The following is a 17,218-nucleotide window of genomic DNA, read 5'->3' on the forward strand; positions in this document are numbered from 1 at the left end:
CCCTGGTCCTCAGAGCAGCCGCCAAGCTGTGTGGGCAGGTGGCCCCGCCTGCACCACGCCCCGCCCGACCCTGTGCGTCCTCCCCACGCGCTCGAGCTCGGTTGAAGGGCTCCTCCCACCCGCCCGCGGGGTTTGCGTGGACCTGGACGGCCTGTTTGGGCTCCTGACCCCGGGGCTGCGCGTTCTGTGTCCCTGCCGCGCTTGGCCAGTTCCTGTGGCCGCGGATGTGCCCTCCCCGCCCCCTGCTCCCCCCAGGCTCCTCGCAGGGCTTCCCGGCATGGCCCTCCCGCTCCTTCCCTCTCCACCCCCCCCCCCGCCCCCCCTTTCCTCTCCCCCTCCTCTCCTTTCCTCTCCCCCTCCTCTCCTTTCCTCTCCTCCTCCTCTCCCCCTCCCCTCTCCCTCCTCACCTTCCCTTCCCCCTCCTTTCCCTCCCCCTTCCCCCTCCTCCCTCCTCTATTCCCCTCCACCTTTCTCTCCCCTTCCCCCTCCTCCCCTCCTCTCTTCCCCTCCACCTTCTCTCTCCTCTTCTCCCTCCTTTCCCTCCCCTCCCCCTTCCCCTCTTCTTCCACATTCCCCTTCCCCTCTTACCTGTCCCTGTCAACTCCCTCTTCTCCCCCTCTCCCTCCCTTCCACTCCTTCCCCTCCTCCTCTCCCCCTCCTCCCCCCCCAGTCCCTTCCTCCTACTTCCCCTCTTTCTTGCCCTTTGAGCATTCAGTTGCTCCAGTACGGTCTTGAAAAGTCTATCTTCCTCTGTTGAAATGCTTTTCATTTGTCAAAAATCAGTACAACTGGGCAGCCTGGGTGGCTCAAAGGTTTGGCGCCACCTTCCACCCAGGACGTGACCCTGGGTCATGGGCTCGAGTTCTGCATCGGGCTCCCTGCATGGGGCCTGCTTCTCCCTCTGCCTGTGTCTCTGCCTCTCTCTGTGTCTCTCATGAATAAATAAATAAAATCTTTTTAAAAAAATCAGTGGGGCCTGTGTGTGTGGGTCTATTTCCAAGGTCTCTATTTCCCTATGATCTGTCTCTCCCTCTGCCAATACCACACAGACCTGATTCCCATAGCTATACCGTGTTGAAATCCAGCAGGCCAGTTCCTACCACTTCACTCTCCTTTTCAAAGTTATTATAGCTAGAATTGTTCCTTCACCATTCTTTTTTTTTTTTTTTAAAGATTTATTTATTTATTTATTTAGAGCGAAAGAGAGGCAGAGACACAGGCAGAGAGAGAAGCAGGCTGCACGCAGGGAGCCTGACATGGGACTCGATCCCGGGTCTCCAGGATCACACCCCGGGCCGCAGGCGGCGCTAAGCCGCTGCGCCACCGGGGCTGCCCTCCTTCACCATTCTATATACAGTCTAGAACAATCTTGTCCATATCTAAGAAAAATCTCGTTGGAATTTTGACAGGAATTGTGGTGAACTTGTGTATCAATTCAGAGAGAACTGGCATTTTTACTGTTTTGTTTTCTAACCATGCAAATGGTATGTCTCTACGTTTATTTAGATCTTTGAATTCTTTCATCAGCATTTTGTCACTTTCAGCATACGAGTTCTACACATGCTTTTTAGAGATTACACTTAGTATTTTGTCTGATTTAGAGCCATTGTAAATGGTTGCATTTCTAACTTCAGTTTCCTTGTGTTGATTGCTAATAGTTGCGGTAGAAGCAAGAAGAGCTGATATGAAGTCAAAGGCAGTCTGCCGGAGAATTCCCTCTTGCTTGGGGGAGGCCAGCCTATGTGCTTTTCAGGCCTCCAACTGATTGGACAAGGCCCACCCACATAATAGAGGACAATCTGCTTTACCCAAAGTCCACTGATTTTTTTTTTTTATTGCATGACTTCTTTACTTGTTACAAGTTCAGTATCTAGATTTTTTTTTTACTGACTTTGTAAGTGTTCTCAACATCTCCATTCCTATGTGCATATTCAATTCCTCACACTAAATTATAGGGTCCCTTACTTTTCTCTCTCACTACGATTTTTTAAATTAAATTCAGTCAATTAACATAAAATGCATTACTAGTTTCAGAGGTAAAGCTTAGTGATTCATCAGTCTTCTGTAACACCCACGTGTCCTCCTTAATGCCCATCTCCCTGTTTCCCCGTCCCCCCCCACCACGTCCCCTCCAACAACACTCAGTTTGTTTCCTATGATTAAGAAAGAGTCTCTTATGGTTTGTCTCCCTCACTGATTTTGTCTCCTTTTTTTAAAGATTATATTTCTTCATTAGAGAGAGTGAGAGCAAGAGAGAGAGGGAGAGAGAGAGCAGGAACAGGGGCAGAGAAAGGGGAGAAGTAGACTCCCCGCTGAGTAGGGAGCCCAATGTGGGGCTCGACCCCAGGACTCTGGGATCATGATCTGAGCCAAGGGCAGATGCTTAACCAACTGAGCCGCCCAGGTGCCCCTCTGGTTTCATCTTGTTTTATTATTCCCTCCCTTCTCCTATGATCCTCTGTTTTGTTTCTTAAATTCCACATGAGTGAGATCATATGGCAGGTATCTTTCTCGGACTAGCTTGTTTCACTCAGAATAACACCCTCTAGTTCCATCCCTGTTGTTGCAAATGGCAAGATTTCTTGTTTTGATGGCTGAGTAATAGTCCGTTGTACATACAGACCACATCTTCTTTGTCCATTTACCTGTTGATGGACATCTGGGCTCTTTCCATAGTTTGACTCTTGTGGACATTGCTGCTATAAACACTGGGGTGTAGGTGTCCCTCTGGATCACAACATCTGTATCCTTAGGGTAAACACCCAGCTGTGCAATTGCTGGGTCGCAGGGTAAATCTATTTCAATCTTTTGAAGACCCTCCACACTGTTCTCCAAAGTGGCCGCACCGGCTTGCATTCCCACCAGCAGTGTATGGGGCTCCCCTTTCTCCGCATCCTCACCAACATCTGTCATTTCCTGACAAAGTCCACTGATTTAAATGTAACCGTCATCCAAAAATACCCTCCCAGAAAAAACCAGAATAGTGTTTGACTAAGTCTCTGAGCACCGTGGCCCAGCCACATTGACACATAAAATTAACCATCACAGGCCTCTTAATACCCTTCTGATGTCTGTGGCTCTGGAGTGATGCCTCCTGGTTCATTCTTGATTTTAGTAATTGCTGTTTCTCTTTTTACTTCTTTGTCAGTCAGTCTTGTCTGAGGTTTGTCAACTTTATTGACCTTTTCAAAGAACCAGCTTTTTCTTTCTTTGATTTTCTGTTTCCAGTTTCATTGATTTCTACTCATGTAATTTTCTTCCTTCTTCTTGCTTTGGGCTTATTTCACTTTCTTTTTTCTGTAGCTACTTAAAGGGGGAGCTTAGATTATTGATTTGAGGGGCACCTGGGTGGCTCAGTCGGTGAAGTGATTGCCTTTGGCTCAGGTCATGATCCTAAGGTCCTGGGATGGAGCAGGGAGCCTGCTTCTCCCTCTGCCCTTCCCCCTGCTTGTGCTCTCTCTTTCTCTCTCTCTCTGTCAAATAAATAAATAAAATCTTTAAAAACTAGATTATTGATTTGAAAATTTTGCTCTTTTCTCAGCTATGGATTTAGTGTTATAGATATCCCTCTTAGCATTGCTTTAGTTAGGTCCCAGAAAGTTTGATATATTGTATTTTCACCTTTCTCAGTTCAATATTTTTGTTAAAGATTTTATTTATTTATTTGAGAGAGACAGAGACAGAGAGATGGCAGAGGGAGGGGGAGAGAAAGAATCCCAAGCAGATTCCCTGCTGAGCATGAAGCCTGATGCAGGGCTCGATCCCATGACCCCAAGATCACACCTTGAGCCAAAATCAAGAGTCAGACGCTCAATCGACTGAGCCACCAGGTGCCTCTCAGTTCAATATTTTTGAATGCCCTTAAACCTTCCTCTTTGACCCGTGGATTATTTAGAAGTTTGTTGTTTAGGGGTGGGGGGCGTTTGTTATTTAGTCACTGGGGGGTTCTGTGGTTGCGTGTCTGCCTTCAACTCAGGGCATGATCCTGGTCCTGGGATCAAGTCCCACATCGGGCTCCCCGCAGGGAGCCTGCTTCTCCCTCTGCCTGTGTGTCTGCCTCTCTCTCTCTCTCTCTGTGTCTCTCATGAATAAATAAATACAATCTTAAAAAAAAAGTTTGTTGTTTAGTTTCCAAGTATTTGGAAATTTTCCTGGTCTTTCTGCGGTTGATTTCGAGTTTGATTCTGTTATAATTAGAAAACATAGTCTGTATGATTTATATTCTTTTAAATTTGTTGAGGTTTGTATTGTGACCCAGGATATGGTCTATCTTGGTTAATATTTCATGAGGGCTTGAAAAGGAGGTGTATTCTATTGTTCTTTGGCAGAGAGTGCTATAAATATTGTTTAGATTCCATTGGTGAGGAGGCCTAGAGTTCTTCTATATCTTCATTGACCTTCTGTCTCTTAGTTCTACCAGTTGCTGGGAGTGGGGTATGGATGTCCCTCATTATAATTTTATTTTTTGTTATTTTATTAAGATTTTCTCTTTTTTTTTAAAGATTTTGTTTATTCATGAGAGACACACAGAAAGAGGCAGAGACACAGGCAGAGGCAGAAGCAGGCTCCCTGCGGGGAGCCTGATGCAGGACTCATTCCCAGGATCCCAGGATCATGCTCTGAGCCAAAGGCAGACACTCAACCACTGAGTCACCCAGGCATCCCACGATTTTCTTTATTTATTTGAGAAAGAGAGCATGAGCAGAGGGGAGAGGCAGGAGAGGGAGAAGCAGACTCCTCGCTGAGCAGGGAGCCCGACGTGGGGCTGGATCCTGAGATTCTGGGACTGTGGCCACACCCACGTTTGTACTAAACTTGCATCATATATATCTTTTTTCATTCTTTTATTTTTAACCTACCTACATCATTATGTTTAAAGTGAGTTTCCTGTAGACAGCACATAATTGGGTTGTATATTTTTTAAGTGTGTTCCACGACCAACATGGGGCTTGGACTCATGACCCTGAGATTGAAAGTTGCATGCTCTACTGACTGAGCCAGCCAGGCATCCTAGCTGGGCTGTATTTTTTTTTTTAAATCCACTCTAACAATCTGTGTGTTTTAATCAGTGTATTTAGACCATTTACATTATTTTTTGTTGATATATAAAGGTTTAAGTCTGCCATTTTATTATTTGTTTTCTGTTTGTTCCCTCTTTTATTCATCTCTTCTTCTTTTCTTATCTTCCTGTAGGATAACTAAACATTGTTTAGAATTCTGTTTCATTTTTTTATGTGTTTTGAGTCAATGTTTTGTATAGCTTTTCCAGGGGCGCTCTTAGTATGATAGTACACACAAATTGTCACAGGCCACTGACTCCATTTTAGCACTTGGAATGAAGCATGGAAACCCTACTTCCACTTAGCTCCCTTTACTATCCCCACTTACAAAAATATAATTATCTAAATTATTTCCTCTATATATTTAGTGCCATATCAGATAGTCACAAGTTTTGCTTCAGCCATGCAATACAAGAAAGCATGATAAGGATGATCCACTACACTCACCTCTATTTTGCCCACTCCTTTGTTTTCTTTCCTTCCTGAAGTTCTTTTCTTTTTTTAATATTTTATTTATTCATGAGAGACACACAGAGAGAGAGAGAGAGAGGCAGAGACACAAGCAGAGGGAGAAGCAGGCTCCATGCAGGAAGCCTGATGCAGGACTCGATCCCAGGACTCCAGGATCACACCCTGAGCCAAAGGTGGACGCTCAACCATGGAGCCACCCAGGTGCCCCCCCCCTTCCTGAAGTTCTAAGCCTTCTGTTATCATTTCTTTCCTCTTTGGAGTCTTTCCTTTAGATGTTCTTTAAGGGTAGTTCTGCAAGGATCAAATTCTTTTGGTTTCCTTTGTCTGACAATGTTTTTATTTCCCTTTCATTCCCAAAGCATGTTTTCACCTGATGTAGAATCGTGATGGACAAATATTTCCTCCCAGCACTCCAGAAAAGTGCCTCCCTCCGGCGTCTGTGATTTACGACAAAAAAACCCACTATTACTCCCATTGTTCTACTCTTATAGGCAAAGTGCTGTTTCTCTCTGCTTTCAGGATCTTTTTCATTGTCATTAGTTTTCAGAAATTTAATTATTGTGTGTGGCACCGATTTCTTTATCTTATTTGGGATTTGCCCAGCTTCTGGAATGTGTAAGTCCTTTGCCAAATTTGGAAAGTTTCTGCCATTACCTCTTCAAATATTTTTTCGGCTTCATACCCTTTCTTCTCTTTCTGGGGTTCGATTATACAAATGTTAGATCTATTTATTTATTTTTCAATTTATTTTCTCTCTATTGGGTAATTTCTATTGTTCTATCTTCTGGTTCATGGATACTTTCTTCTGTCATATTCATTATGCTGTTGAGCCTCGGTACAGCGAGTTTTATTTGATGTATTTTTCAGTTCTGTAATTTCCATTTGTTTGTTTCTAAGACTTTCTATTTTTTCATTAGTTTTAAGGTAATTTATAATTAGTTGTTGAAGCGTTTTTACAGACCCCATCAGGTAATTCCAACATCTGATTCACCACAATGTGAAATCTGGATTTTTTTTTTATTTCAAGTATGAATTTCCCAGTTCTTGGTATGACAAATGATTTTTATTTTTTATTTTGTTTAAAGATTTTATTTATATATTCATGAGAGACACAGAGAGAGAGGCAGAGACATAGGCAGAGGGAGAAGCAGGCTCCATGCAGGGAGCTTGATGTGGGACTCGATCCTGGGACTCCAGGATCATGCTCTGGGCCAAAGGCAGGCACCAAACCGCTGAGCCACCCAGGCGCCTCGACAAGTGATTTTTAAAAATTGTAAACAACTTGGATATTATCTTAGGAGACTCTGAATCCTATTTAAACTTTCTGTTTTAGCAGGCAGTCATCCTGTTTAGGTGCAGCACATCCTAACCTATTTTCATGGGTTGTGGTTCCAATGATAATTTAGTTTTTAAAGCCCCTTCCTTTCTTACTCTGGTCTGTTTAGTTCATCTGGGGCCACAGAGGCTCCCATTTAATTCTGTTGGTGCTCTCTGTGGAGACAGAGGTGATTCCCTAGGCTTCCCAGAGCTAGTAGGTAGCTGTGTGAAAGGATGGATCTGTGGGATGGAGAGTACCTCCTCAATCTCTGCCTCTTCCCCCATGGGAGGATAGTTGGGCTCCCCTCACTGCTGGGGGAAGGCAGGGAGGACAGTGGGCCTGGGCTACCTTCTGCCACTGGTGGGTCTGGAGATACTGGACCTGGACAGCCTTCTGCTGGGTAGGGGATGGGAGACTCCAGGCTTCTGTGTAACTCCTCCTCAATCCTAGGTCTCCAGCCAGACTCTCTTCCTTTTCCTATAATTGTGTGCTGTATTATTTCCTGGTTTTAAAATATTTACTTGGATGAGCACGGAGAGAGGAGTCCACATCATCTACTCTTAAACCAGAAGTCTCTGGTGTTATTTTTTATTTTTACTTATTTATTTCTTCAATATATTTTTACAACAATTATGTCTTAAGACATAATTCACATACCATGCTATTCACTCATTTAAAATATACAATTTAGTGGTTTTTAGTATAGGCACAAGGTTGTGAAACCCTCACCACACTTGATTTTAGAATATCACCACCCCCAAAGAAACTCCATACTCATTAGTAGTCGGTCTCCATTTCTCCCTCCCCTGAGGCCCTGGCAACCACTAGTATGATTTCTGTGTCTATAGCTTTGCCTATTACAGACATATCATATAAATGGGATCATTCGGTATGTGGCCTGTTGGCATCTTTTCTTTGCATAGCGTTTTCAAGATTCCTCCACATAGTACATTTCAGCACTTTACCTCTTTTTGTTCCATTTGTAGGTGTATCACATCTTGATATTCATAAGTCGATGGACATTGGCTTATTTTCACTTACTATCACAAATAATACTGCTACAAACCTTTGTGGATGAGTTTCTGTGTGGACACGTGTTTTAATTTCCTTTGGGTATGTAACCAGGAGTGGAATTTCTGGGTCATGTGGTAACTCTATGTTCATCATTTTGGGAAACTGTCCAGCTGTCTTCCAAAACAGCTGTACCTTTTTACATTCCCTTCAGTAACATATGAGGATTCCAGCTTCTCCACATCCTCACCAACACTTGTTATTATCTGACTTTTTGATTCCAGCCACCCTCGTGGGTGTGAAGTGGCAGCTTTTGTGATTTTGATTTGCATGCTCCCAAATGATGAACGATGTTGAACACCTTCTCATTTGCTTATTGGTCATCTGTATGTCTTTTTTGGAGAAATGTCTGCTTGAGTCCTTAACCCTTTTTTAAGCTAGTTGTTTGTTTTTTGGTTGTGAGTTCGAGGACGTTGACTTTTATTCTGAGAGAGATGGGGAGCCACTGCAAGGTGGCAGTATCACTTGGGCTGCTGTGTAGAGAAAGAGTATACGGGTTCACAGGTGAAACAGAGAGACTAGTCAGGATACTGAAATAATCCAGGTGTGACTGGGCCCGGTAGCAGAGCAGATGGTGACCCGAGGCTGGTTCTGCACACCTTTTGAAGGGAGAACTAATAAGATTTCCTGATGGATCAGATGGGCACAGGAAGGCAATGCCTCTCACCCAGGAAACATGAAGTTACTATTTACTAAGAAGGTGGATTAGTGTCCTATGGCTGCCATAACCAAGTAGCCACAAACTGGATGACTTAAAATAACAGAAATGTATTGTCTCATAGTTTAGAGGCCAGCACTCCCTCTGAAACCTGTAGGGCAGGATCCTCCTCCGTCTCTGCCAGCTGCTGGTGGCTGTCAGTCTCGGCTTTCCCTGGGCCAACGGCTACATCCCTCCAGTCTCTGCCTCTGTCCACACGGCCTTCTCACGGCCTGTGTGTCCATGTCCAAATTTCCCTCTTCCTATGTGGACACCAGTTGTTGGACGAGGACCTACCCCGATGACCTCCTCTTACCTTCACCATCTGTAAAGAGCCTGTTTCTGGATGAGATCCACTTCACAGCTACTGGGGGTCAGGATGTCAGCATATCGTTTGGGGAACACAATCCAACACATAACAGACGGGGAAGACAACAGAGGACAAGCTTGGGAATGAAGACTGGGGGCTGAGTATCAGGCACGTTAATTTTAAGATGCCTATTAGATATTGTAGAGGGATGTTGAGAGGCAGCTAGATGTAGGGACCATCAAGGCATAATTTTCAAAAAATTAAAAATACGACTCTACAACTCTAAAGTGAGGATGTGTCCAAGATTTATTTAAATCATTAATGGGGAAACGAGCATGATGGTAAGTTTGGTAAAAGACTGAAGACAGGAGGAAGTACCGGTAGTGGCTAAAGACAAGCTTGCTTGAGTAAGCTCGCTAATTTAGATCAAAGACTGGCTAATGTTCTGTAGGGCCATGAAACGGCAACCTCTTCTAATTGTAATCTTTTTTACCGGACAGAAATAATTCCTACTCCTTACTCCTGGACAAAATTTATTTGTGCTGCTATCAGGTGGGGATCATTTTATCTAGCTGTCTGTTTTCTCCAAGTTAAACTCTACCCTTAATGGGTTGTAAAAAAAAACCATAATCAATAAATAGTGAGTGAAACAGGTACACACTCTTGAGGATAAAAAAAAAAATCCCCTTGGCAGGTTTAGCAGGCAATTGCTAGACGACATTCAGCCTCCTGCCACCACCATCCTTTTACCCATTCTTAAGTCTTGAAAGATTTTTATTAGCCCCTCCTTATGATGATAAATTATCTACAAAGCTTATTCTTGACCACAGAAAGCTGGCCTTCTTGTGTTTGGACCTGATTCATCTATGCAGGTGCTGTAAGAAGTGGTAATTAACCCGTATGAGCCTTCTCGTTGGGCTGGCACACCTAAGTCATATGGTGCTACCCATAGATGAAGGCCAGAAAATCAACTCCTGTTTGGAGATGTCATCATAAGGAATGTGGGGTTGAGCCTGTATTATGCCTGAGATTTTCTCTCATTTGCTCTTCTGTTCCTAGGTTGGGAAACCGAACGAACTGATCTTCCCGATTTGCTTGTAGTGCCTGTGGATGTGGGTAAGTTCCTATCTTCCCAAGGACCATGGTGCCTGGCACAGTTCTTGGTTTCCTTACTACTCGTAGGACCAAGACCTGGTACACCACAGGACAGGTACTTGAGTAGGGTAGGTCTGAGGGCTCTGTGGGCATTGATTCAACACAGATGCTACAGCCCTCATTCCTAAGGTGGGTGGGTCACACTGAATGTAGTCTCAAATGTGACACCCACATAAGGTCTTGGTTGCACAATTTCTCTAATTACATCCTGGTAAATAAAAAGAGAGAGAACTGATTCCTATCAATATTGATAATATTAATAATATTATGCAAATAGTTAAATTTCTATTAAAAGAGTCAGTTGAAAACGATTCTTTCCTGAATTCGGAAGTGAGAATACCATTTAAAGAATGTTGTGCTTGTTTATGGAAGCACAATCTACTATATCAAAGACGAGAGGTAGATCAAATGCAAGGAAAAAGGGTTTTGTCTGACTTCTGCCAGGAAATAGAATATTAAAAAAGGATGCCGATGCCGTCTTTGCCTTTGTCAGGTCAAGCTCTCAGCCGTCTATCTTCTGGAAGTACATCCTAGTGCAGGCGGGGCAGGGGGTGGTGGTTGAGGTCTTGGGTCAACTGTCTGGCTGGCACAGCTTCAACAGAGACCGAGCGAACTACTAGCCAAACGCATCGAGTCTTTTCATCGTTGAAAAAGAGTTCTACATAAAGGGAGGATAGAATGAAATCTGTTGGATTGTAACTGGAGCTGTCAGTGTGAACTTTAGCTTCATCAATAGATCTCAAAAAAGATACGGGGTGTGTGTACATACTTGCATGTATGTGTCCTGGCTCACTCCATTGAGCATCAGCAGAATCACACTTTGTGTTAGAGTCTTAAGTTCCTCCCGTTCAGGGTTGCGCGTGTCTGAGATTTGGCCACGTGGCCCCAAGTGGAACAATCCCTTCATTGTCAAGATGTTGTGTGCTATTGCAGTGTCTGGATACACCTCACTTTGTTCATTTTATTGTCCAGAGACATTAAGGTAAATTTTTCCTTCCAGTATTTTTGCCATTAAATCACGACATTAAATGCTGTCGTGAACATTGGTGTGTGATGAACAAGCGTGGCTTTGGCCTACGTTCAGGCATGGAATGGACCGATAGGTACGTAGCAGCCGCACATGAGGCAGCTTGCATTTTCCCCAAGTGGCCACGGCTTCTTCCATAGCACGTTCCTTCCTCTTAAAATGTGGCTTTGACACTCCACCGAGGGCAGAGGGCACTGTCTCATCTCTGGAATCTGGACAGGCTCGGGCCCAAGGGACACTAGGTGACTTCTGGCTACTATGGGAGAAGTGATACAGGTCCCTCCTGGTTCTCTCGGGACTCGGGACACGGTCCCACTCCGTCCCCAGCTGGAACCGGCCTACCGGCCACCCGAGTGCACCACCTTGGAGTGCGCCCTCCAGCCCGCATAGGGACATCCCAGGGGCTGCAGCGGGGACTAGACAGGCCGCACCTGCTGAACCCTGCCTATGGTTTCCTTCTGCACACGGCAGCTCCGTGTGCAGAAGGAACAATTATCATTTTGAGTGACAGTCTTGCAGCTGGTTTGTTAGGCGGGAACACGTAACCGGTACCACATGCAGCTTTGTTGGGTCGTGTCTTGTTATTTACCGACACAGTTGTGCCATGTACACAGCGTGCGCGTATCTCAGTTGATCCACCTTCCCGTCATCACTGGGTTGGACTTTCACATTTGTGCTCATTTGGTGTGATTTGTTTGCATCCCCAAAATTACAAATGCGGTTACTGGCCCTTTCATGTTCTTCCCCTCAAGGAGACTGGTTATGGATTTTGTGTGTCATTCTATTGGCTTTTTTTTTTTCTGATGGATTTGAAAGGATTCTGGACACTAATCATTTGCAAGGTATACCTGTTCGACTATTTTCCGGTTTTTAATTTTTTGTCCATTCTCTTTACAGTCTACCGAAGAATGAAAGTTGTATGGTACACACTTTGTCCATCCTTTTATTTTCAATCTCTCTGTGACATTTTTAGACTATTTTTTTTTTGTAAATAGTACCTAATGATATATGTCTGAGAGTCTCTATCTTTTAATGGATTAATTTAGTCATGTTTGTGATTCCTGGAATACTTGAATTTCTTCCTGTCATTTTATATCATATTCCTTACTTACCAAGCATTTATCTTTTTCTGCTTTTTGTTGCTACCGCCAATCTTTCTTCATTTCAGTTTCCCAACTTCTTTCTACCAACTCTGAAGTCCTCCAACAATACGAGAACTTGCGCTGTCATCGCCCCTCACCGTATGCTGTGTGGGGCTCAGCTGGGATTTTCTCTCAAGTTGTTATTTGATTTTCTCTGCTGGCATCCATGTCTTACTCTTGGACATACTCTTCATTTTGCTGGAGTCTATCTTCCAGCATTTTTTTTTTTTAGAGACTTTGTGCGTAACTTGGTAAACTTGGATGTTTACTGACTGTGGAGACACCCTTATTTTGCTGTCTCACCAACGAGTTTCGTCATACAGGGAATTCTCGGTTCAATTCTTAGAATTTTGACAACCGCTTCCTTGCCGAGTGGCAATCAGGCTCAGTGTGACCAAACAATATCCTTCTCCTTGGAAGCTTTTGGAGGTGGTCTCTTTATCCCTGGAATTTGGGAACGTCACTCTGACATGAATTTGTTCTTCTCTCCCGGGCATGCCTTGCCACCTGGGAAGCCATTCTCCGTCTCCAGGTGTGTGAAGAGGCTTCCTGGTTCTCATCTCCTCCTACTCGGGCTCTGGGTTGTAACCTGCTGGGGCGGGTGGGTGTGCCCCTGGCTGGCCCAAGGTCGAGGACACAGGGCTGCGCCTGGCTCCGTCGTCCTCCACCCCTGGGCGTCCTGGCAAGTCTGGCGTCAGATCAGCAGGCCTCTGTAAAGCAGGGGGGCACCTGCAGCTCCTGGCGCTGGTCCCCACATGCTTGGTGCCCCAGCACCTGGCCAGCCCTGCCCTGGCCCAACGATGTATCTGCAGGGGCAGCAGCTTCGAGGGGAGCCTTGGCTGCCACCCTCGCCCACCCTCCAAGCCTTCACTTCTCATCCATCGGCTGGGTGCCGTGAGGCACAAGCGCCGTGGGCAGAGGGCTGGGGGGGCTCCCACCCGGGACACTCCAAGGGAGGCCTCCGCAGCACGGTCCCAGGCGGTGGACTCGGCTCTGCGTGCCCTGGTGAGGAGATGTCTCCCTGGGAGAACCCGGGGCGGAGGCGAGGGGCGGCTCCTGCAGCCGGGGGCCCCAGCCGTCCTCATGGACACCGAGCCCGCGAAGCCTCCGGAAACCAGGGGACCAGCTCGGCTCCGCCCTAGACGCCCCGGAGTCACCTGCCCCGCGGCGCCTCCAGTCTGTGGCCTTGGTCCCCTGCCCTGTGTCCTGTCCCCTGCGGTTAGACCCCCTCCCGCTGGCGCCCCTCGGTCCTTGCCCTCTCTGGCCCCGCCCAGGGACCCCGGCCTCAGTCCGGTCACCCCTCCCTCCTCCCTGGTGCCCCCTAGGGTCACGTCCTCCCCTCCAGGCTCCAGGCTCCTGGCTCCACCCCGCCCCCAGGGTCCAGGCCCCTCCTCAGGGTCCCGTCCTCCCCCTCATCCAGGCCAGCCGCCCCCTCCCTGCCTGGCCCAGGGTCCCGTTCCTCCCTCAGGCCCCTACCTCCCCCCTCCGCGTCCTCTCCCTTGGCCCCCCTCAGCCCAGGGGTCCAGTCCTGCCCCCTCCGTCCCTTCGTCCCTCCGCCCCCTCCCCCTCTGTCCCCTGGCCCTCCCGTCCCCCTCCGTCCCCCTCCTCCCCTTTCCCCTCCCCCCCTTCCCCCTCCATCCCCCCCTTCCCCGCCACTCCGCCCCCCGCGTCCGGGTCTTGTTTCCCTCCCTCCGTCCCCCCACTGCGACCCCTGGTCCCTCCCCGTCCGTCACCCCCTCCTCCGGCCCCTCTCCCCCTCCCCTCCGTCCCCCCTCCAGCCACGTTTCCCTCCATCCTCCCCGTCCCCTCTGTCCGCTCTGCCCAGGTCCTGTCCCTCTCCCGCCTCCGTCCCCTGGCCCCTCCCCTCCCCTCCCCTCCCCCTCCCCTCCCCCTCCCCCTCCTCTGCCGTCCTTCCGTCTCCCTCCGTCCCCGGCCCCTCCCTCCCCCCTCCCCCCGCCCTTCCGTCGCGGGCTCCTCCCCTCCTCCCCTCCCCTCCGGTTCTCCCGCTCCCTCCCCCTCCCCCTCCCCTCCCCCCCGCCCCTCCGTCCCCGGCTCCGCCCCCCGCCCCGCCCCTCCCCGGCGGCGTGCGTCACGGCGGCGGCGGGCGGGGCGCGTCCGTCACGCAGGGCGCCGGGCGGAGCGCTCGCCGCATTGTTTGCTTCGCTGGGGAGCGAGCGCCGCGCCGGCCCGGGCGTCCGACCCCCGCGCCCCCGCCCGCCCGCGCCCGCCGCCCGCGCCCCCGCCCCGCCCGCCCCGGCGGCCGCCCCCGCACCCCGCGCCCGGAGAGCGGCCCGGGCCTGCGCGGCCGTTGGCGGGGGAGCCGCGGGCGCCATTAGCGCCGCCTGGGCCGCGCCGGCCTCCGCGCCCCCCGGGCTCCCGCGCCGCGGCCCCGACGGTGAGTGGGCGGGGGGGCGGCGGGCCGGGCCGGGCGGCGGGGGCCGGGGGGGCCGGCGCCATGTTGGCGGCCGCGGCGGGAGGCGCATTGTCCGCGGGCGGCGGGGCGGGCGGGCGGGCGGGCGGCCCGGGGCGGCGGGGGGGGCCGGGGCCGGGGCCGGGCGGGGACCGGGGATCGGGGCGGGGGCGGGGGCGGGGCCCGGGGGGCCCGGGGAGGCCGCGGAGCCGGCGGCCGCGGAGCCGAGCGGGTCGTTATGTAACAGGCCGCGCGTCTGCTTGGCCGCCCGGGAAGCTGCCCGCGCCCGGCGTCCCCGCGGCGGCAGGTGGGCGGCCCGCGGTGCTCGGCCCCCGCCCCCTCCGGCCCCCCCGCCTCCCCCTCCGCGCCGCCTCGGGGCTGCAGGGCGCCGCGGCCCGACCGAGTCCGCAGGCCCAGGAAGGCGCCACGCCCATCGGCTCCGCTTCCCTCGCCCGCAGACTTCACCCCTGCCTGGCGCCCGCACGCTGGGGGCGGCATTCAGTGCCCCGCGGGAGCGGACCGCCCTGGTCCCGCCGTCCGTCCTCGCGGGGAGACCTGCCGTGCCCCGTGCCGTGCCCCGTCCCACGCCCCGCAGCGCACGAGCCGGTGTGGAAGCGCGAGCAGGGCTTCCCGCCGACCACCGCCCGGTGTGGACGCGGCCCAGGGCTCGCAGCGTCCGCGGGTGTAGACAGGCCGAGGCGCGGGGCAGTGGCCGGTCCCCGCCGCGGTTCTGTTCTCAGGTTCTAGAGCTGCCGGACCGTTAAGCGTTTGATGAATTTCTTGTAGAAAGTGGTTCAGGAGCCCCTGGGAGCCCCAGGGAGGCGGTGGGTCCCAAAGGCTGCTCTTAGTTAGAGCGCTGGGTGCTGGGGCTGGAGGACACAATTACAGGTTTGCTCTGCACCTGGTGAGTAACCGGCGGCGGCTTTGGCCCGTCTCAGTAATGACATGTCGGGTGGTCCCTGGGTGCTTCAGGGTCCTCCCCTCGTAGGCTGCGGTGCGGACGCCCTCGGGGCTGTCACCCGGCCAGGGGGACACCCAGCTTCTTTACAAGGGACTGTGCCCCAGGGCTGGCCAAGTCATGGCTTTGCTGCCTGTTGCCAGGCTGTCCAGGGCTGAGCGGGCGCCTGGACACCCCGACAGGCCAGTGAGTTGGGTCTCAACAGGCCACGGTGTTTGCTGTGCTTGTGTTTACAGAGAATTCCTGTAAAATTTCAATATGAGACATGGATTTCTATTTGAGAAAAGGAAAAGGAAAACCTGAAGGCTCTGTGTTACATGCACCTATGGTGTGCTGGGGTTGCCTCCCAGGACTCCCCAGGCACCCTCTCAGGGCTTTTCCCTGAGACCAGCCGGGTGGCTGTGAGGCTGCACCCCCGTGCCAGGTTCCCGAGTCCTGGCCGGCCACGAAGCAGTGGGCCTGGGGCTCCAACTGGAACGTGCATCTTGCTTCCTCTCAGTACAGCATAGTGGTTTGGAGGGAGGAATCAGGTCCTCACTGCAGGCTCCCAACATGGCACGTTGCTCAGTCCAAAGTCAGGAGTTGTCACAGGAGGGACACTGAAAATAGGCTGTGTCCCTGAGCGAGCTGCTGGAGGTCTGAGGAGCAAATTCTCAGAGACGTCTGTAGCCAGGACATCGGGCACCTGAGCCCCTGCCGGCAGCCCCGGGGCAGGGCCTTTGTTGGCAGCATGTGGTCCTCGGGTGGCCCTTCGTGTGGAGGGGGAGCAGAGATGCATCCATGGCACACTGCACATTTTGTCTGGGTGCACTTGACAAGGAGGAGGGCACGGCCCAGCACCACACTCCCAATGGCAGCTGAGAAGCGCCGCTGGGGGGAAGGGGCAGGTGGCCTGGGCTGTGGGGTTCCTGTGGCGGCCACTGCTGAGGCCCTCTGGAAGCTGCCTTGGGCTTCCTGGGGATGTAGACGGCCACCCGGGCCGACATGGGGCTCCTCTCTGTGGTCCTGGCATGGCCTAGAGGCCCTGTGGTTCGACACGGTGCGGAGGCCGTGCTCCAGGGGATGGACTGCTGTGGCCAGACTGCCAGGGCTCCCGACACCCTGGGGGGTTATGAGGCCGGGGCTGCAGGGGTGCTCCTGGGCCCAGCCGGGCGGGGGAGGGCTGATGAGGGGGAGTGCGGGTCAGGAGCGGGCAGCCAGCAAACATGCTCGCCTTGCTCTCGCGACCTCTGGGCCTGCTGGGGTCCAGCTCTGTGTGTGGACTTTGACTGGGCTCGGGTGGGGACCGCCACTCAGGAGGGTTGTTGCGGTCACCCGGGCGACCTGTTAGCTTGGTCCAAGGTGACCGGTGAGCCGGGGGAACCACAGAGCGGCCCAGAGAGGCTTGTGCCTATAAAGGCTACTCCTGGCTACTTGTGTCCTTTGGTCCAGGCGGTCCCTGGAACACGAGAATGAGTCCTGCCATGGGTGGTTTTGGAAGCCTCAGAGCCCCGAGCTGGGAGTTTCGTTTTGATTTAGTTCAAGTCGGTTTGCGTCTTTGGTGGGTTTCCCGTGTCGGTCCTCTGCAGGGAGTTAACCTTCCGTGTGCCTCTGTTTCAG

The 17,218-nt window shown here is 51.2% G+C and overlaps 1 protein-coding gene across 1 annotated transcript in view; it reads left to right on the forward strand.

The window, feature by feature from the left end:
- Positions 1-12,671: 12,671 nt before the first annotated feature.
- Positions 12,672-17,218, forward strand: part of BRD1 (bromodomain containing 1) — a 36,330-nt gene continuing 31,783 nt past the window's right edge. Inside the window, 1 exon segment of the mRNA XM_025456063.3 lies at positions 12,672-12,783. Coding sequence (XP_025311848.1) covers positions 12,747-12,783 — 37 coding nt within the window. The 5' untranslated portion in view covers positions 12,672-12,746.

This window comes from Canis lupus, chromosome 10 (assembly GCF_003254725.2).
Source record: "Canis lupus dingo isolate Sandy chromosome 10, ASM325472v2, whole genome shotgun sequence".
Classification (NCBI taxonomy): domain Eukaryota; kingdom Metazoa; phylum Chordata; class Mammalia; order Carnivora; family Canidae; genus Canis; species Canis lupus.